The 21,252-nt window shown below is 40.3% G+C and overlaps 1 protein-coding gene across 4 annotated transcripts in view; it reads right to left on the reverse strand.

Moving 5' to 3' along the window:
• Asxl2 (ASXL transcriptional regulator 2) overlaps window positions 1–21,252 on the reverse strand; it is a 78,309-nt gene that overhangs the window by 32,114 nt on the left and 24,943 nt on the right. For 2 of the 4 annotated variants that reach the window (XM_021232399.2, XM_005079112.4), the window contains 2 exons: window positions 11,701–11,809; window positions 6,371–6,518 (listed from right to left, as the gene is read on the reverse strand). In XM_021232399.2, the coding sequence (XP_021088058.1) occupies window positions 6,371–6,518; window positions 11,701–11,809 (257 nt within the window). Of the gene's footprint in view, window positions 1–6,370; window positions 6,519–7,863; window positions 7,958–10,585; window positions 10,651–11,700; window positions 11,810–21,252 lie in introns of those variants that run through there. The other 2 variants (XM_021232404.2, XM_013119878.3) reach the window with 2 other exon arrangements.

Here is a 21,252-nt window from a genome sequence, read left to right on the forward strand (position 1 = left end):
AATATAGTAACTAACAATAGTAAGTTGGATTTTTGTTTTGTTTTGTTTTTGGTTCAGTTTGGTTTTCTCTGTTTAGCCCTGGCGGTCTTGGAACTTGCTTTGTACACCAGACTGGCCACAAACTTACAGAGATCTGCCTGCCTCTGCAAGTGTTGGGGTTAGAGGCGTGCACCACCACTACCAACACTATCAACTTAGATATTTGAAACATAAATTTGAAATATTTAAATAAAAATCAAGCCTAGTGTGGTGGCACACACCTTTAATTCTATCATTTGGGAGACAGAAACTTTCCTTTGATTATGATTATCCTTAAAGCCTAATACTGCAGTCATCTTTAACACAGGCTATGCCCAAACCTTCACCTCAGCCACTATCAATAAGAATATCACCCAAGCCTGGCGTTGGTGGCGCACACCTTTAATCCCAGCACTCGGGAGGCAGAGGCTGGCTGATCTTTGTGAGTTCGAAGCCATTCTGGTCTACAGAGCCAGTTCCAGGACAGCCTCCAAAACAATACAGAGAAACCCTGTCTCAAAAAACAAACAACAACAACAACAAAAAAACACCCAGAAATCTTTCAATCTAAGCTACCTTTGCCAAAAGTTTCATTTCCAGGATACATTTGAAACAAAACCCAATCTTCCCCATTGAGTAACTTATCACATGTAAAAATGATAGAAGGCTGATAGATTTATGGTATTTTCTAACTCCAGTTACTAAATTACTAATGAAAAAACAACCAGTCTGAACACATGTTAACAGTAATGTGCTCTGGGGAAAAGGGATTCCATCCCTTACAATGAAAAAGACTATTTTACTAGCTCATGTTTTTTTCTTAAAAACAGCAAAAGCAAACCAAATCTCACAACTTTTCCTTATAACAAGATAAAAACTACATCTATGCAGCATCTTAAATTCCAACACCTGGGAGGAAGAGGCAGGAGGAGCTGTCAGTTCAACGTCAGTCTGATCTACATGCATTCTAGTACAGACAGGGCTACATAAAGAGACCCTGTCTCCAAGGGGGAAAAAAACAAAACAACTATCCGTGCAGCTATTACATGTTATAGTATAGTATTTTGGGGAAAGACAGAGATTTCCCTTAGCTATGACATAAAACAATAAAGAGAGATAGTTGATTTTCTAATAGTTTTTCTGACATTATTCCACCTTACCTTGACTTGAAATTCCATTAAGTTCTTCTCTGAACATGTTTCCTGTCTGAAAATTAAGAACCAAAACTACAAACCAGGAATTTCCTCTACATTACATATAAATCAATAAGCTAGATTCAATATAAGACTGAGTTCTAATATGTTCCTATTTGCCTGAAAGGTATACATGTATCAAGAGTTTCTATCAATTTTCAACTAAAAGTATCAGTTTTGTTGTCACAGCTCTGTATTTTTGCACATAAAAAGGAAGTGGGTTTGATACTATCTCAATGTTCTTCCTGTCTTATACTGAATTTGAAATAGTGATGTCAAACTGAGAGTAAAAGCCCTAAATAAGGAAAATGAGCAGCCACGATTAGTTTGCTTTATTGTTAAGTGGAACTGTTTTTTCAATATTTTTGTGCTAAAATCTTTTCAGAATGTGTCTCACTGCATGGTGATGGGTGGCCTAGAACTCACATTGTAGACCAGGCTGACCCTGAACTTGCTGCAACACTCCTGCTTCCACTTGCAAAGTGCTAGGAGCTTGGATGTGTGCCAACTCAGCTTAGAACTGTCTTTCTAAGCTGTTGTGTAGAAACACGTCTGTGGAAATCAGAGGACAGCCTTAGGAAGTCAGCACTCTTTCTACTGTAGGTTCTAAGGTTCAAACTCAGGTCATGTTAGCTGCGAGTGTACCTGCTGAGCCAATTCTCCCATCCCTTGCTGACAGTCATGTGTGATAGTCCAGGAAGCATTCCAACACAAAGTCCTGCCTCAGGCAAACTTGGAACTGCCTTGTTGAGTGATGTAGCTATTCCTATTAGACTACAGGCCTGCCACATTGATTCCCACCGGAGTGTAGAAGGTCATAAATATGTAACACATACCTAACATTTTAAGGATATTATACTAGAAATAATCCAAAAATAGTAAAAGTTAGATCATTAAGAGAAACTGGTATTCTATATTACTGGTAGCTCAGCATTTACACATCACTTATCCATTTCTTGACAGTATCAGAGCTGCTCAAGTAAACATGAGTTACACATGCATCTCCCACTTCACTTTCCAAACCACTCTCCTCTCGGGTTTTATAGTTTATCCACAACTAGGCAATAACTTCACAGAGTATCTTATAATAGTATAATTCAAGGAGAAGTAGCCAATATTGTACTCATTTCTACAAGAGAAATAAAGGCAGATCAAAAACAATGTTTAATTTGTTATTATCTCATTAAGTTATTATTATGTAGAATGTAGAGTAACGTTACACTATTCACATTTGCCAATGGAGCTACTGACAATGGAACATTATGATTATTAAGGTATTTCTGTACCACACGGAATTTACCTCAAATGTTTTGACATGGTCATTAACAGACAAAAGCACAAGCAATTAAGCATTGGCAAGAGCCATTACTCAAAGGGCTGCTGCGCCATGTTTAGCTTTTTTTTTTAATTTACAAAACAAGGAAAAAAACCACACCTTTATGTTACATGAATGGGTGTTTTGCCTCCATGTACACATGTACACTGTGTGGTGCCTAGTACCAACAGACGCCAGAAAGCGGCACTGGGTCCTCTACTGATCTTACAGATGGTTCTGAACTGCCACATGAGTGCTGGAAAAGGAACCCAGACCCTCTGCAAGAGGAAAAAGCCATCACTCCAGCCCTGCACATGTGACTCTTAAAAGGTAATAATGAATCAGGCATATGCATCTCTATATATAGCAAGTTCCAGGCCAACCAAGGCTATACAGTAAGACTTGTCTCAAAAGACAAAAAAGCAAGCATAAAGTCAGATGCTTGTTACCCCAGCACTTGGGAGGTAAAAGCAAGAAAGCTAGGAGCTCGGCTGGGCGGTGGTGGCGCACGCCTTTAATCCCAGCACTCGGGAGGCAGAGGCAGACGGATCTCTGTGAGTTCGAGACCAGTCTGGTCTACCGAGCGAGTTCCAGGACATGGTCCAAAAAACAATACAGAGAAACCCTGTCTCGAAAAACCAAAAAAAGAAAGAATTTCTAGGAGCTCATAGTCAGTTCCAGACTAGCCTGGGCTACATGAGAACCTGTGAGCACTCCACTCCCAAGTAAAACTGCTCCAAGACAATGATTATGGTTCACAGTTTAGACTGGCCACCTTCAAGGTTGATCTCGTTTATGAATCTTGCTAGTTATTTCCCTTATCTGATGTCTTGGCCTTGTTCTACAAATCTCAAGCTTATAGAGAAAAGTGGAGAGAAGTGGAGAAAGACAAAGCACCTTTCACTTGTAGTTTTATCCTTCCCAAATCTGTAGATTAGCTAGGTGGTGATGGCCCAGCCTTTAGTCCCAGCACTCAAAGGCAGAGGCAGGCAGATCTCTGGGAATTCGAGGTCAGCCTGGTCTGTAGAGGGAGTTCCAGGATCAGGAGAATAAAAGACCCTGAACCACAGCTGTTCATCCTATCAGGGAGTATTCTGAAATGATTCATCAAAGCTTTGCAACAGAAGGCCCCATTTCACCATGTTTTCATCTCAATTGTGTCTGACAAGTGGAGTCTGGGTGCCTTAACTCAGATAGAGGAACTGCCCAGAAGCTGCAGGGGAACAGCAGAAATAAAGAGATTCTACCTTAAAACAAGGTGTAAGTGGTGAGAACCAACTCCTGAAAGCTGTCTTCTGACTTCCACACTGTGGTATGTGTGAGCATGTAATCACATTTCACACACATCCAAACACACACATTTGGAGAGGGGGAAACTGACAAGGGGGTCAGTTTTTGAGAAAATATATAGAAAAAACTTACCAAATAAAAGACTATAATGCCAGGCTACAGAGTTGGCTAAGCAATAAAGAGAACTGGCTGCTCTTGCAGAGGACGCAGATTCATTTCCCAGCACCCAAAATGGTGGCTAATAACCATCCATAACTCTAGTCCCAGGGGACCCAATGCCCTCTTTTGGCATCTTTGGGGCACTAGGTATGCACATGATACAGACATACACTCAGACAAAACATACATACACATAAAAATTAATCTTAAAAGAAAAAGAGAGAGACTGGTATTCAAAATGAACAAAGAACTCCTGAAGGCCAAGTACTTGGGAGGGAGGGAGGAAGGAAGATGGACATCCTAATTTTAATAAAAATGGTCCAAGAAACAGGGCACGCTTTTCACCAAAGAACATATTCAGATGCAGAAAGACTTACATCAAATGCAATCAAGGAAATACAAATGACAACAACAGTGCCATACTGATATGCACCTATTAGAATGGCCAAAATCTAGAAGACTGATAGATAACACAAACTGCTGGCAACAGCAACTGCCATTCACTGCAGCTGTGGGAAAGCTTCATACACAATTTAACACACTCTCATCATAATCCAGCAGTCACACTCCTGTGAACTTACAGAGACAAGATATGCCCACAGAAAAACACACAAAGTTCATAGTAGCTTTCACTCATAATTGCTAAAACATGAAGCAACAAATACATCTTTTGGTTGGTGAATAGCTATATGCAAATTATGGCAATACTATTTAGTTCTACAAGAAAATGTACCATAAGCCATTAAAACACATGTAGAAATCTCCAACGCAGTTTACTAAATATATGAGGCCAATCTGGAGCAAGTGAGGCTGTCTGGTTGGAAAACACACTGCCGGCAAGCTTGACCACTTGAGTTTGTTCCCTATTACTCACATGGATAGAAGGAGACAACCAACTCCTGTAAGCTGTCCTCTGATCTGTAGGCAAATGTCATGGCACCAATGCACATATGAATGCAGGTGTGTACATGCACACACTCAAAAAATTTAATGTAATTTTTGATGCCTGGCGATGGTGGTGCATACTACCAAGAGTGAATTCCAAAGTAAACAGAACGTGGGTGATAAAAATGTGCTAATACAAGTTACAAAGGACAACTAACAAATGTAGAACAGACAAAAGAAAGAAGAGATGTGGGACAAACTTGACTGAGAAAGCATAACTAACACCAAAACATAGCTTCCAGCCTGTAATTGAACACCCAAGAGCTAGAGGCAGGATGATCAGTCAACTGAATGCCAGTTCAGTGCTACATAGTAAGACCCTGTCCCAAAAAGCCAAGAATAAAAAGTGTGTAAGCAAAAAAGCACAAACCAACAAAACCTGATGTGAGCAAGTCTGTGCATCTGTAAGAGCAGAAGCAAAAGGAAACACCATACTTTACACCTAAAAGTATAATTCAAAAGAACTTTTAATGTCTGGACACTGCATGCAGGTATCTGCATGTACTTGTAGAGACCAGAGCTCACTTTAAGGGTCTTCCTTTATCACTCTCCATGGGTTTTTTCCCCTTGCCCCTGTCAACTTCATGGTTTTTGGTTTTGATAACCCACAAGGGAGGGAGGGAGAAAGAGAGAAGGAAGGAGGAAGAGAGAGGGGGAGAGAGAAAAGGAGAGGGAGAGGGAGAGGGAGAGGGAGAGGGAGAGGGAGAGAGGGAGAGGGAGAGGGAGAGGGAGAGGGAGAGGGAGAGAGAGAGAGAGAGAGAGAGAGAGAGAGAGAGAGAGAGAGAGAGAGAGAGAGAGAGAGAGAGAGAGAGAGAGAGAGAGAGAGAGAGAGACAGACTGACTTTCTGAGATTGGGCCTCTCATGAACCTGGAGCTCGTGGTGCTGACTAGGCTGCATGGCCAGTGGGACCTGAGAAATGCCTACCCTTCATCCCTTTATTGGTGTTATATATTCATAGGTGGGAGGAATACAAACTCAGATCTTTATGCTTTCATATTTCGTTAGTCATAGAGCAATCATCTCCCGGCCCCTAAAAGAAAAGTGTGTATGTAAGTATCTATATAAAGATATAGATTTGTTTGATTTTGGTTTCGAAACAGGGTTTCTCTGTGTTAACAGTGCTGGCTGTCCTGGAATTTCCTTTATAGACCAGGGTGGCCTCAAACTCACAGAGATCCACCTGCCTCTGCCTCCCATGTGCTGGGATTAAAGGCATGCGCCACCATACCCAGCCAGAAAAGTATATTTTTGACAATTCCTCAGTCACACAGTCCAAGAGGTCCATGAGGCTGATGGCTGCTGCACTCTGCGCGGCTCCGGCAAGTTAAGCACAAACACTTCCACCCCTGAGGAAACTACTACAGAGCGCTATGCTACCAGGACAACATGCTGCTGGAGCGAGAAGAGCGACAGAGCACTGCCCCGCCGCAGTGGGGACGGATGGATTACCTTTCCTCTTCCACCTGCTCTTTCTCCCCTCTTTGTTGCTGCCACCATCACTGCTGCTGCTGTTCTCAGAGCTCTGAGAGTCTGACTGACCATCACTGCTTTCTTCTGAACCTTCTGACAGCTCTTTCACGCCATCTGGCACGTCTTTCTGAAAATGTAGGCATCCTGTTAGGATTATCACCATTTTAGCAAATCGAAACTAAATTTCTAATACATAATGCAGAAACTTAACTGATTAATTTTTACTATTATAAGATAGTAAAGTCACCAGTATTTGCTGAAATCCTAATACTTCCTTTTTATGAGTCAAATAAGTTATTTTCCATCTATATCCAGAAGATAAAATTTATACACAACATTCATATGCAGGTACAATGTATATTTAAATTACACCAAAACTGACAGATATAAATCCAAGTAAAGATATAATGTTCAAGTTTAAAAAGCTAATAATTTTGTGTGTGTGTAGGTCCCCTATGTATTCTAAAGTCAATTACAGAATTAAAGTCAGGAGAACAAGATTATCATATTATTTTACCTAACTGGGTCCTCAATGTTCATTAATGAATAGCAGCGAGATAAGGAGTTTTTGTTTTGTTCCTTGTTTGTATGTTTTGTTTGTTTGTTTGTTTTTGGTTTGTTTTGAGACAAGGTTTCCCTGTGTATCAGTCTTGGCTGTCCCTGAACTCCACCTGCGTCTGCCTCTTGAATGATGGGATTAAGGTGTTCGCTGCCACCACCCAGTTTTTGCTTTTTTAAAGAATCACATCAAGGCTGGGCGGTGGTGGCGCACATCTTTAATCCCAGCACTCGGGAGGCAGAGGCAAGTGGTTCTTTGTGAGTTCGAGGCCGGGCTGGACCCACAGCCTCCAAAACAATACAGAGAAACCCTGTCTCGTAAAACCAAAAAAAAAAAAAAAAAAAAAGAATCACATCAATCTCTTTAGCTTCAGCTCTGAATAATGAGCATGTTAACTAGAAAGGATAACTACGACCAGGTAATATGAGGGAAGAGATGGCATATGGAAGGCTAGGGAAGTAAGGCCTTCTGGCTTTATTCTCAATTACGCAGCCTCAATCTAAATTAATCTCTCATGCCTCAACTTCACTTTCTAAGGTGGGTAATGTGCCTTCCTTAAAAAGTCACATAGAAAATAAATGATAATACTAAATGTTCACAGCAGCACCCTTACGAGAGCTCAATATTAGTTACTATGTATTTACATAGTACAAAAAGCATACAAATAATGGAAATGTTATCTCTCTTATGGATTTTCTTTCCATCTGTACTTTGTTGTCCCAAATACTTATTTTTATACTCACATTAAAAAGTGAACTGACAGACCAAAAAAAAAAAAACTGTCCTACATCTAACTGGCACCACATGACATACAACCAAGACCATTAAGTCCAACTGATTAAGAACAGTTATTTTCCACTTAAATTTCTCTCCAATCCATCTCTTACGTTATACACTTTCTTAAAATACAGACCCCATATTTTTATATTCCTTCCTTCAAAATGCAGGACAGCTTTTATAGAGTTAGTTGCCAGCCAGACATCTTGACCTGTAGGTTCAACAAGTATCTGAAATACAAATATAATTATCTTCTTTTTGCAAAAAACTTGTGATCCCTCTGGGATCAATGGCTCATGCCCCAAATATAAGTATCTCTTCTCACCCACTGTTTTACACATACCAAATGCAATGTGTTGTATGCCTCAAATGTCTCTTGGCTCTAATTGAATTCCTACTCCAAACTGTAATTTCCTTTTCATGAAAATCTTAAAGCATAAGATTTGATTACATGGTTCTCCTTAAAGACCTCTGCCATCTACTTACTCAGCACCCCACCCAAACACAGAGCACAAATCAGGGTGAAGCTATAATTAACTAATGTTTATCAATTATTATTCCAGTGATTATCATTTAATCCAATTTTCTCTTTCTAATTCATTCAGAATTTTCTGTCCTTTCATTTGCACTACTTATCCTTGAAGGTCTTTACTCTTTTTATGAATATGTTCAATAAACCCAGCTTAAATCTTACAAGTAAATAACACAAACTTTCTAGGCCCCTTTATCTAAAACTAATCTTTATTTTGTTTCATTATAATGGTAGTTTCACAGTATATTTCATAAATATGAAATATTTTAATTACTAAAATGTCAACATTAACGAGATCAGGAACTATAGATTATCAAACAGTCTCTATTTCTGGCATAGATTTGACAATATGATAAGACATACTATTTGAACTCTAAGGTTTTTTTCTTTACAGATTTTATTTATTTTATGTGTGTGAGAGTTTTGCACCATGGTGCCTGTACACGCCAGAAGAAGCCATCAGGCTGGAAACTGAATCCTGTTCCTCTTTAATATCAGCAAGTACTCTTAACTGCTGTCCACAATCAACTCTGAGTTCTTGATATAGAGCACCAAAACTTTTGTACTTTCCTGATCAATAGAAGGATTAGGAAAACCTATTGTTCACCTATTTGGTCTTTGATTCTAGTTCAGGAAACAGAGCACCTAAGTGAGTTAGCACCTCCTAAGTATTAAATATTAAGAGTCTGTTTAGATGACTGTCTGCTCCTCAATGGCCTGTCTCAGTGTGGAGGCTGACTACTAGGAGAGACAATTATGTGATTATAAAATTGGAACTCTTAGTCCAACTTCTCAAGGATGAAGGTTAAGTTGATTGCCAATGACAGAATCATGCTCAAATCCCAAATCTTCCATGAAAACTCTAAAGACCAGGGTTTTAGATGAGCTTTCACATGGCTAAAATCAACTTTGTGCTTGGGGCTGGTTTGCCAAGATCGATTTAATAACCACACCTCACTTTATGAATGTCTTTTATCTACATTACAGTAAATGGAAAAAGTGCCCCCCCAGCATCTTTCATAATCAGTTCTAGAAAGTTAATCAAATCCAAGAATAAGGACATGGGAACATCAATTATACCTTGTCTATCAGCGCTTAGATCACACCCAAAGACTTGTAACTAACAGCTGAAGTGACGGACACATAATAGCCAAAGAGTGTAAAACCTGAGTTAAATTAAAAGGCACCTAGTTGATTGCAGTTGGAAAACTGCTTGTTATGTGGGAGAAACTCCCAAGCACCTCATATCAGAAGAACTGTTATAGTGTTCTATAATAAGTGTTATATAATAATAAAAAATACCTTTTGAGGTTTTTCCCCCCATCTCTACAGCACAGTATGCATTTAATGAATGTAATTAAAATCACAGACGATCCAGAATAGCTAAAATATCAAAAAAGAAAGTAACAGCTTCATCTGGAACTGAAATCCCATAATACCCACAAGTTAAATACTGCAGAGTCAGAGGAAGTTAAGATTAAAAATCAGACAAGGGTTGTGCTATATTGTAGATTGGCCTTGAGCTCAATCTGACTCAGGGTAACCTAGAACTGGATATGATGATCCTTTTGCCTTGACCTCCTGAGTACTATGATTGATAACCATGTGACACTACATTCAGCTGCTAGATGTGCATTTGTTCCTCTTTTGTTTTGTTTTGAGACAGGATCTCACTGTGCATCACAGGCTTGCCTGGCTAGAACTCAGAGATAACTACAACTGCCAGCTGAGTACTGGTATTAAAGGCATGCATGGCCACCACACCTAGAAGATGTTCATTTACTGTGTTTTGTTTTATGTTATTTACTGTGTTAATTACTGTGTAATTATGGCACCTGTATGTCATAGCACACACATGAAAGCTAGAGGACAACTTGTGGGAGTTGGTTCTTTCCTTCAATTATATGTGCCCAGGGGGACAAAAACAGGTTGTCAGTGCCTTTACATGCTGAACCATCTCAGCACCTCAGGCTAGATGCCCTTACTGTTAGTGGACTCCATAATACCACTATGGGATGAGCTCAGAGATAAGAGGCAGTGGGACAGAGGTCCCCATGGATATGTCTCTTTGGGTATAATACTCTGCCAGACATTCACTCTGATTTGCTGATAAACTTCCTTTGAGAAACAAACCCTCTCCTTAATTATCAGACTGTCACAAGCTTAAACACAACCTACATCAAGGGTGATAATGGTTCTATGCATATGTAAATAGCCATAATTCATGTATGGTATCACATGGGTTGGGCCAAACCAAGTAAGTCAAATCTTAATGAGGTGGGAGCCTCTTGCTTTAGTCAGTGGACTCTTGTCTCTCTAGACTTACAGTTTGTAGAATGGAGACGCAGAATGAATTCATATACGATGAGGAGAGGCTGACTGAGAATAAAGCTAAAAGAAAGAACAGAGACCAAGACCAGATGACATCTTTTGATCAGCTGGATCCAGCCTGGATTTCCCATGAATGTTTAGCTGTATGAGCTAATAAGTTCTCTAGCCTACTTACTAAGCTCATTTAGACTGGCCTTCCTACTCCTAAGTGGAAAGATTACCATTTCAGTGTACAAATTAGTTATCAGCCAGCTTCTTATGGAAGAAGAAATGTAGAAGTTAACTCTGATCAAAGTTCCTATTCTTTTGTTGTTGTTCTTTGTTATGCTTTTCAAGACAGGATTTCTCTGTATAACAGCCCTGGCTGTCCTGGAACTCACTTTGTAGACCAGGCTGGCCTTGAACTCACAGAGATGTGCCCACTTCTGCCTCCCAAGTGGTAGGATTAAAGGTGTACACCACCACCACCCGACTCAAAGTTCCTATTTGTGTTCTGATACAATATAGCCAACACTGGTAAAGAAATTATATCTTTGGAACTTTAGTTTTCTCTATTATAAAAAAGGAATAATAACCTTTAGTGAGGAAGTCCATGAGTAAAGAATCTATAGCTCTACGCAGTATGTTTCAAAATAACTCCCAATTTGTAATTTAAATGTTTTTGAAATAGTGGCTAGAGAAAGGGCTCAGCGGTTAAGAGCACTGACTTCTCTTCCAGAGGACCCAGGTTCAATCCCCAGTACCCAGACAATCGCTAACAACCATCTGTAACTTTAGTTGCAGGGAATCCAACACCCCCTTCTGGAATCCATGAGTATTGCATGTATGTGGCACACAGAAGTACATGCAGGCAAGACGCTGATACACATAAAATAAATCTCAAAAAAATTATTTTAAATAAGAATATATACAACAGGAGCCTTCTTAGTATTGATGACCCTGAATTCAATTCCCAGAAGACCTCCCTCCCCAAAATTTATTTACTTACTTATTTTAGGGTTGAAATATTATTTCTTCCTGGAAATAATTTCCTCAAAAACAGAATTTTGTCCGTGTGACTCAATTATTATATATTGTCACTCACTATTTCTTGTTTCCCCAGCAACTTACCTTCAAAGTATACACTCCCATTCTACCTGGGACTTTATAGAAGATGCCCTCTTCACCTCGGGAGTTTGTATGCAGCATTGCATTTAAGCATGCAAGAGGGGAAGTCCCACTACAAAGCAAAGAAGGTAAAGAGCATAGTGATTATATTATCTCTGAATATTCTTTGTAATTCTGGCTTAATTTTTTAATTAGTTAATATTCCTTTCTTTAAATAAATTTTTATGAGCTGGGTATGTTGGCACACGCCTTTAATCCCAGCACTCTGGAGGCAAAGGCAGGCGGATCTCTGTGAGTTTGAGACCAGCTTGATCTACAAGAGCTAGTACCAGAACAGCCTCCAAAGCCACAGAGAAACCCTGCCTCAAAGGGGAAAAAAAAACCCCATAGAGCAATATCAAATTTATTTTGCAAACCTACTTTATTTACACACGAACCTTTACAAGGATACATGAAAGTGGAAAGCACGCACACATGTATTCCTACATGCTCACACTTACACACAAACACACACACATTCAAATAAACATTTATCCTCTTGTATACTGTTGCACTAAACTAAATCTGATTTGTAAAAACAAAACTGCCATGGTTTCTTATACTTAAATTTCGCAGATCTCTTTAAAAGGCACTTAGTAGACTTCTTATTTTGCATGGATTAGCTTTCTTTCCCATTTTTCTGAAATTTAATTGCATAATAATTTATTGTGTAGATGCAAAAAAATTTTTTGTGGGTTGGACATGATGGCACACAACTATAACCCCAGAATTTAGAAGACTGAGGCAAACAAGTTCAATACCAGTGTCTACTAGAAAGCAAGCTCCTAAGGCGGAAAAACTCATTTAATTCATTTCCAAGTATCATCAGACCTCACTGCACGCTTAAAGAGGGGGGGCAATAAAATCCACTAACAGGAGTCCTTACCTTAATTTGTCATTGCATTAAGGAAATGGGACTACGACGGGAAAGATGGCTCAGCAGATAAGAGTACCGGCTGCTGCTCTTCCAAAGCACCCAGGTTCAATTCCCAGTACCCACATGGCAGCTTACAACTGTCTGTAACTCCAGTTCCAGGGGATCCAACACACACACAGACACACATGCAAGCAAAACACAAACTCACATAAAATAAAAGTAAATAACTTTTAAAAAGAAAAAGAATATGGAGCTAATTTTCTACCCTAAGTCTAATGTTAAGTACTTGTACATTAAGAAACAGGAAGGTCAGGCATAGTGACTTTACGCCTTTAACCCCAGAACTTGTCAAACAGAGGCAGGCGATCTCTGAGTTCAAGGCCTGTCTGGTCTATAACAGCTAGTTCCAGGACAGCCTCCAAAGCCACAGAGAAACCCTATCTTGGAAAAACGAGGAAAAAAAAGAGAAAACAATAAATAAATAAATAAATAAATAAATAAATAAATGAATGAATGAATGAATGAATGAATGAATGAATGAAAGGGCACAGGAAAAAGAACTATAAGCAATGCATTTCTTAAGCATAAACCCACGTGTATTGAAAAGTATACTTGAGCGTGGTGACTCACACATATAGTCAAATCTCTAGTCCAGTGGTTCTCAGCCACCCTTTCACGGTTCCTCATGCTGTGATGACCCCAACCATGAAATCATCTTCACTGCTACATTATAACTCTAATTTTGCTACTGTTATGAATTTCAATGTAAACATCTGTGTTTTACAATGGTCTTAGGTGACCCTGAGAAAGGGTCATTCACCTCCACATGTTGAGAATCGCTGCTCTAGAGGCAGAAAGATATTAACCTGTGCTACATAGTAAAGACGTGCCAAAACCCACCACCACCTCCACCACACACACACACACACACACACACACACACACACACACACACACACACACACACACACACCAAAACATGGGGTATGTTATAAACTGTTAAATTGTAGAGGCTAGAAAGATGGCTCAGTAGTTTTGTTGCTATTGCAGAGGACCCAAGTTCAATTCCCAGCACCCATATGGAGGCTCACAACCATCTATTTACTCAGGTTCAAGGGGATCCTTCTAACCTCTGCAAACACCAGGCATGCATGTGGTGCATACACACACACACAAGTCAAACACTGATACATCTGGGGTATGGATGGCATCACATGCCTTTAATCCTAGTACTCAAGAGACAAACCTGGTCTACATATGAATTCTGGGCCAACCATGGATACATTGTGAAACTTTACCTCAAAAACAAATTCATACACATTAATTCTTTTTTTGTTTTGTTTTGTTTTTGTTTGTTTGTTTGTTTTGTTTTTCGAGACAGGGTTTCTCTGTGGCTTTGGAGGCTGTCCTGGAACTCGCTCTGTAGAACAGGCTGGCCTCGAACTCACAGAGATCCGCCTGCCTCTGCCTCCCGAGTGCTGGGATTAAAGGCGTGCGCCACCAACGCCCGGCTTACACATTAATTCTTTAAAATCTCTTAAAACTCAAATTATAGACTGACTGTTCTCGGATGATTAACCTGTGGATTTTATTCAACAGGAAAAAAAAAACTAAGAAATAGTCACTAAAATAAAAGCTTCAAGCTGGGCAGTAGAGGCACATTCCTTTAATCCCAGCACTCAGGAGGTAGAGGCAGATCTCTGACCTGGTCTACAGAGTGAGTTCCAGGACAGCTAGGGCTACACAGAAAAACCCTGTCTTGAAAAACTAAAAAGACGAAAAGAAAGGCAGATCTCAGCAGTTAAGAACACTGGCCGTTCTTCAAGAGGACCTGGGTTCAATTCCCAGCACCCACAAGACAGCTCAAACTGCCTGTAACTCCACCTCCAGGGGATCTGACACTTTCACACAAACATACAAGCAGGCAAATTACCAATGCACATAAAATAAAAATAAATAAGTCATTTTAAGTAAAAAGGCAGATCACTACCCAAATCACAAAGTTAATGACTCTTCTGGGGGAAGTAGGGTAGGAAGAAGGGTAGCAGACAATATTTGGTGTCACAAATGCACTTGCACCCACATCAACATGTATATACACCATTCCCAAACTAATAAAAAATGGTAACTCACAAAGTATCTTGCATGTCTCTAATGGGCATGTGTTCATTTTCTTTTGAACTGGGATAATGTGGCATATCAAAACCCAGAGAGATCATTGCAACACAAATGGTGTTAGGATTACAGGCATGTGCCACAAAGCCCAGCTGTTAAACACACACACACACACACACACACACACACACACACACACACACACACACACACACACCAAAAAAATTCCTTGTCCAAGGGTTGGCAGAGTACTTGCCTCCCATGCTTTGTAAGGTCCCTGGGTTTAATCCTTATTACCAAGGAGGCAAAGTAAGATCCTTGCCCAATTACCTACCTTTTACACAAAAGTGAGGCAAAAATGTGGGTTTATGTTCTGTCACTAACTAGTTATGCGATTTTTCCCTGTTTTACTGTCTATGAGACAGATATCTAAGAGTTTATGTAAGCACACTACACGTGAAATACCTAACTCCCATCTTAGCCAGGGTCACTGGTTTATTATAACACATAACTTTTTAATCTTATGATAAACAGGTCATAAAATTAAAGCATAGTTTTGAAAGAAACAGAATGCTTCTTCATCCCTATAATAAGGGTATTGGTGACATATTTACTGTCTTATTACAGATGATTAGGACGACTAAGATTTTTTTGTTTTGTTTTATTTTCCTGAAGACAGGATTTCTCTGTGTAGCCCTGGCTGTCCTGGAACTCACAGATCCACCTGCCTCTGCCCTCCAAGTGCTGGGACTAAAGAAAGGTGTGAGCCAACACATCCTAGCTGGGATGCTTAAAGTTCTTAGCAAATCCTAGTGTTTGTCTCCAAACTAAGAATAAAACTTAATGGTTCCAGGAAAAAAGGGTGCCAATGTGAACACTGAAATTGCAACCCAGAATCTTTGTGAAGAAAATAAATTATGGGTATAATTATACAAGAACTGGAGATATAAAACACAGAAATCAGATAAAATTTTATATCACTGTCCTTATTGGGTAGTTATGGCTTATTTAGCAATATAATTTTGTATAATAAACTGCTTTCTGTTTCTTTAAAAAATCTAATTTTTAGAAACTGAACTGGGTCCTCTGAAAGAGTAGCAAGTGTTCTAGACTGGCAACCTCTGTCCCCAGACTGGTTTTGCTCTCTGCTTATGTGACAGAGCTATCATGCCACACATGGATTTGGATGGTGAAACTCTGAGTTTCAAGTAGCTATATGACCCAATCATTTAACCAGTTCCTGATATTTTTTATTAGAAATTCTTCCAGAGAAGTAACTTAGAGTTAAGGTAAATCTTAAGTTATATTAAATGGCTTTATTTATCAAGCTTCAAAAACAAATACTAAAATAGGAGTGAGTTATTAGGTGGTGTCAAGCACATGGGTGAGACCACAGAAAGTTGGGCATGGTGGCACACATCTCTAAGCATTTCAGATACAGAGCTTCCTCAGAACCTGCTCAAAACAAAACAATCAAAAACAAACCAATCAAAAACAAACCAAACGCCGTGCATTAGTGGCGCACACCTTTAATCCCAGCACTCAGGAGGCAGAGGCAGGCAGATCTCTGTGAGTTCGAGGCCAGCCTGGTCTACAGAGAGTTCCAGGATAACCACCAAAACAATACAGAGAAACCCTGTCACCAAAAAAAAAAAAAAAAAAAGTCAATTCAATAAAAGACTGAGAGTGAATTTTTATCTGTTCTGCCTAGTTTAAAGTAAGCATTTGGGTAGACAATTTACCAATATTTCTCTGTATCAGTCAAGCAAATATATTTTCAATCTCATAGGCAGTAGGTAACACACATAGGTCTACAAGTGTTTTCATTAACATGCTGAATAGTACTTCAATGTTATAAGACAAATGACAATTTTGATAAATCTTTTGAAGGGGGTTGTTGTTGGTTTGTTGGGGTTTTTTTTTTTTTTTTGGTTTTTTGTTTTGTTTTTTTTGTTTTTTTTTTTGTTTTGTTTTGTTTTGTGAGACAGGGTTTCTCTGTATTGTTTTGGAGGCTGTCCTGGAACTCTCTTTGAAGACCAGACTGGCCTCACTGAGATCCAACTGCTCCGCCTCCCCATGTGCTGGGATTAAAGGTGTGCGCCACCACTGCCCAGTAATTTTTGATAAATCTTAATGTCAACAATTTCTAAAATTATGGCCATGTAATGGTTACAAGTTGTAAAAATTAACAAACAAAAAAACTCATTTACTAACTAACATTTATATACTATCACTATTACTTCATTTCTAGGCCAATTATTTTTATAAAGTAAAAATCATGCATTCAAAGATACATTTCAACAAAACTTGTAAAAGATTACGTTATAATTGCTTAATGCTCCTTTAGAATAAAATAATACTTCTTACCTTCTGGAGTTGGAATGCACCCCAAGAAAACAAAAGGAGGGAAAAAAAAGGTTTTAATTTTTCTTTACAAGCAAAAGAAAGCTCCCCCAATAAAGTTATACCTTGATCTTCCAACAATATTAACAACCTTCAACTAGTAACAATCCCCTTATTGCTACATAAAACATTAAATCTTTTAAAATGCACAAATAAGTTTAAAACATCACTGTTTACATTGCACTTATATTCAGCTACATAATCTCAATAAGTTACTTTAGAAAAACAAGTGAGATATTTGAATGCTATGAAAAAGTGTAATTATCAGAGCAGCTCAGAATTAAGTGTGAATTTTGTAATAGTACTTTTCCCCCCATGCATTTTGATTCCAAGGAGTCATCATAAAGCCATCAACTATGGGTCTTGGGGGTTATTTTCTTCTCTTTGATCTATTAATATAAGTTGATGCAAATCTGAACAACAGATGAAAACATATTATTGCTACTGCTGGGGCTAGAGACACATGCTTGTACCCTCAGGAGATCTGAGTTCTATCTAGACCAACATAGGCTACTTAGTAAATCCTGGCTCAAGAAAACAACACAACAGGAAGCTGGGAAAGGTGATTTACACCTGGGATCTCATCACTTACAAGGTTCAAAAGTTCCAGACCAGCCTGGGTAGTCTGAGATCCTACCTTCCTCCCACCCTACCAAAAGAGAAAACACTAACAAAAACTTTTTTCTATCAACACCTACTGGTATTGATTCTGTTTATAAAGTATTTTTCTTCTTGACAATCCTACCAAGTTTGCAGGCTTGACAGACTATAATCAGTAGATAGGAAGAGAAAGGCTTAACCACAATGGCATAAGGTAATCTTAGAAAAACCTGTAACTTAATTTAAAAAAAAAAGTCTATGTACTTTTGGGAGTTGGTTCTCCCCTTCCATTCATACCATGGGAACCAGAAGTCAAACAGTGGTATACATAGAAAATGCTTTTACCTTTGAGTCATCTCTTTTTTTGTTTGTTTGTTTTTTGTTTTTTGATTTTTGGGTTTTTTTTTTTTTCAAAACAGGGTTTCTCTGTGGTTTTGGAGGCTGTCCTGGAACTAGCTCTTGTAGATCAGGCTGGTCTCGAACTCACAGAGACCTTTGAGTCATTTTACAGGCAAAAAAAAAAAAAAAAAAAAAGAGTCCTTCACTCTTTTTTCCAATTGTTTTGTTGTTTTTATTTACTTTTTACATGCATTGGTGTTTTACCATGGGCATCAGGTCCCCTGAAACTAGTTACAAAGAGTTGTGAGATGCCATGTGGTTGTTGGAACTGAACCTGTGTCTTACAGAAGAGCAGTCAGTGCTCTTAACCACTGAGCCATCTCTCCAGCTAGGGTCTTTCTTTCTTCCTTTTTTTTTTTCCCCCCTTCCTGATTTTTCAAGACAGGGTTTCTCTGTGTAACCCTGGCTATACTGGAACTCACTTTGTAGACTAGGCTGGCCTCGAACTCACAGAGCTTTGCCTGCCTCTGCTTTGAGTTCCAGGATTAAAGGCATGAGCTACCACCACCAGGCACAAACAGCCTTTTGTTGTTTTAATTTATAAATGTTTACACTTAAATTTTCAGGAAGCTATTACATCAAAATGAGGTATGCTCATTTATAACTTTCTTTGAATCAGTGAAATAAACCTAATTAATTTTCAACTATTGATGAGTGACCACAATCAAAGCTTCTTTTTCTGCTGTTTGTTTTTAAAGTTTGTGTGGGTGGGTTTACCTCATATGATAGGCACACATGGAGGCCAGGGCACACGCAACATGCAGGAGGCGGATTCTCTCCTTCCAACATGTGGGTTCCAAGGCTCAAAGTAGGACTGCCAGACTTGGCAGCAGGCAACCTTATTTGCTGAACTATCTCACTGGCCCCTTTCTGATTTCTGAGACAGGGTCTTACTAGGTTACTCCAGCCAGACTGAAATGTGCAACACTCAACCTCCCAAGAAGCTGGGATATAGACATTCACCACAGCACCAGCTCAAAAGGGAAGGGAAGTTCTGTCTCAAGCAGTTCACATATATAGAAATGAGCTCCAGCTGAACTACAGAAGAGACATGGCTCTCTCTTGGCATATACCTGTAGCAGCTATCAAGACATGAAAGCCCGTGCAAGGCCCCAGGCTCCCTAGTTATCACAAATACCTGTTAGACATTTCAAATTCCACATTAGCCTTCCGGCGTTTCCCTCCTCCCCCCAGCTTCTTGTCCTCCTTATAACAGGCATTTTTCTACCCCATGCTCTCACTTCTCTTGCAGATAGCCCTGTTTATAACCAGTCTACTTCTTTTTCTCACTGCTCTGAACTCTTCCAGACGCTTCTGGATATTTCTTCTTATTCACAATAAACACATTCTACCTAATGAAGAAGCCATATCACTGTTCTCTTTACTGTGTCCCTTGCATACAGAGGGGAAATTTTTGCTCTAGAAAAGAACCAATTAAAAATATCTCAATGCCTGGGCAAATCTCTCACCTACATGGAATTCAATAATGGCTTGTATTCAATCGCCAGTACCACAAAAATAAGCAAATCTGAAGCACAGTATCACAGTAAAGAAAATTTAAAACCTAGGGGGCCCTGAAAGTCCTAGCTACTGGGAAAATATCCACCCACCCCCTCCCCTTCTGTCACTCTGCTCAAGTGAGTGCTAGCCAGCCACAGGCCAGCCAGGGTCCTCAAGACATCCATGGCCCCCTTTTGCGGTTCTGCTCAAGAGGGGGCTAGCAAGGCACCAGGTGTGGTGGAGAAATAGGAGAGAAAGAGAAATAGAATGGCTCATGTGCTGTGGGAAGAGACAGAACAGAAGAAATGTAGACAGTGAGGAGAAGGCTGATGCTGGAGGCCTGTTTGTCACCTGGGGCTATGGTGAAGGAGTAGGCTAAAGGAGGAGCTCTGCTTGACACATGGGGCCATGGTGATGTCCAGGCCGAGCTGCTGACAAGGGCCATGTCTGGGTCTGTGGCTCTACAGCAGCCAACATCTGTGACTCCTGTTGCAACCAAAGGCGGTCTGGTTGGTTGCCCAAGTCTGATCAGCAATTTGGAACCATGTTGGTAACCAAGGGCCATGATGCAGACAAGACCATACAGACCTGAGTAACATGTACCTGGTGCTATGACAATGTACAGGCCAGGGCTGCAACTGGAGGCCGTGTTTGGGTCTGTGACCCTACTGCCGCCAGGATCTGTGTGGACTTCAGAGGCTCCTGTCACCATTGAAAGTCATACAGACACACGAGGTCTGGGGTCATGCTGGTGTCTGAGGGCCACACTAACACTGAGGCCCATGCCGATCCGAGTGGCCTGTGTGTGCTGCCACCTGGGGCAATGGTGACATCCAGACCCAGCTGCTGCCAAGGACCATGCCTGGGTCTGTAGCCCCACTGCACCTAGGGTTTGTGTTGATGTCTGTGACCTGTGTCACGTCAGGGGCCCATAGGAATCATGGAGATGAAATCAGAGGGCCCTGCTGAGCCAGCCTTACCCTTCATTGACCCAGGGAAAGCTCGTCTTGCCTGTGGCTGGAGACTGCAGTAAGACAGCCAGCCCCAACCCTCATGGGAGAGATGGCCCAACACTCACTGCAGGTGTGAGTAAACCAATCCTGAGGGCATGGGTGACTCTGAGGGCATGGATGTAGGGGAGTTACCTCTGCCCTCTCACCTGAGATAGAAGGCCCCAGTTGCCCGTACTGACCAGCCCAGTTACCATCCAGGCTCACAGCTGGTCCCTTGGGTTGGCTCACCCTAGTCTACCCCACCTAGGACATGCTGGAACTTGTGAAGGGATTGGTCCTATGGAACAATACTGTCAGGATCTCCATGACTCAGGGCAAGTTCCAGGGAGGACCCAAGAATGATGGTGTACCAGAAACCAGAGGCCTTGAACCAGACCAGTACTCACCGCAACATGTGCTAGCAAAGCTGATAGGACAGAGGGTATACGTGTGACACATGAAGAGGTGTTGGAGAGGTGGGGAAAAAAGAAGAGTTTTTGTTTGTTTTGCTCTTGTTTTTGTTTGTTTGTCTTGTTTTGATTTTAATTTTCTTTAGGGGAGACACTGCAGGGGTGAGCAGAAGATATGGAGAGCCAGAGGGTGAGCGGAACTGGGGTACATGATGTGAAA

This window comes from Mesocricetus auratus, unplaced genomic scaffold (assembly GCF_017639785.1).
Source record: "Mesocricetus auratus isolate SY011 unplaced genomic scaffold, BCM_Maur_2.0 Super-Scaffold_100024, whole genome shotgun sequence".
In the NCBI taxonomy this organism is placed as follows: domain Eukaryota; kingdom Metazoa; phylum Chordata; class Mammalia; order Rodentia; family Cricetidae; genus Mesocricetus; species Mesocricetus auratus.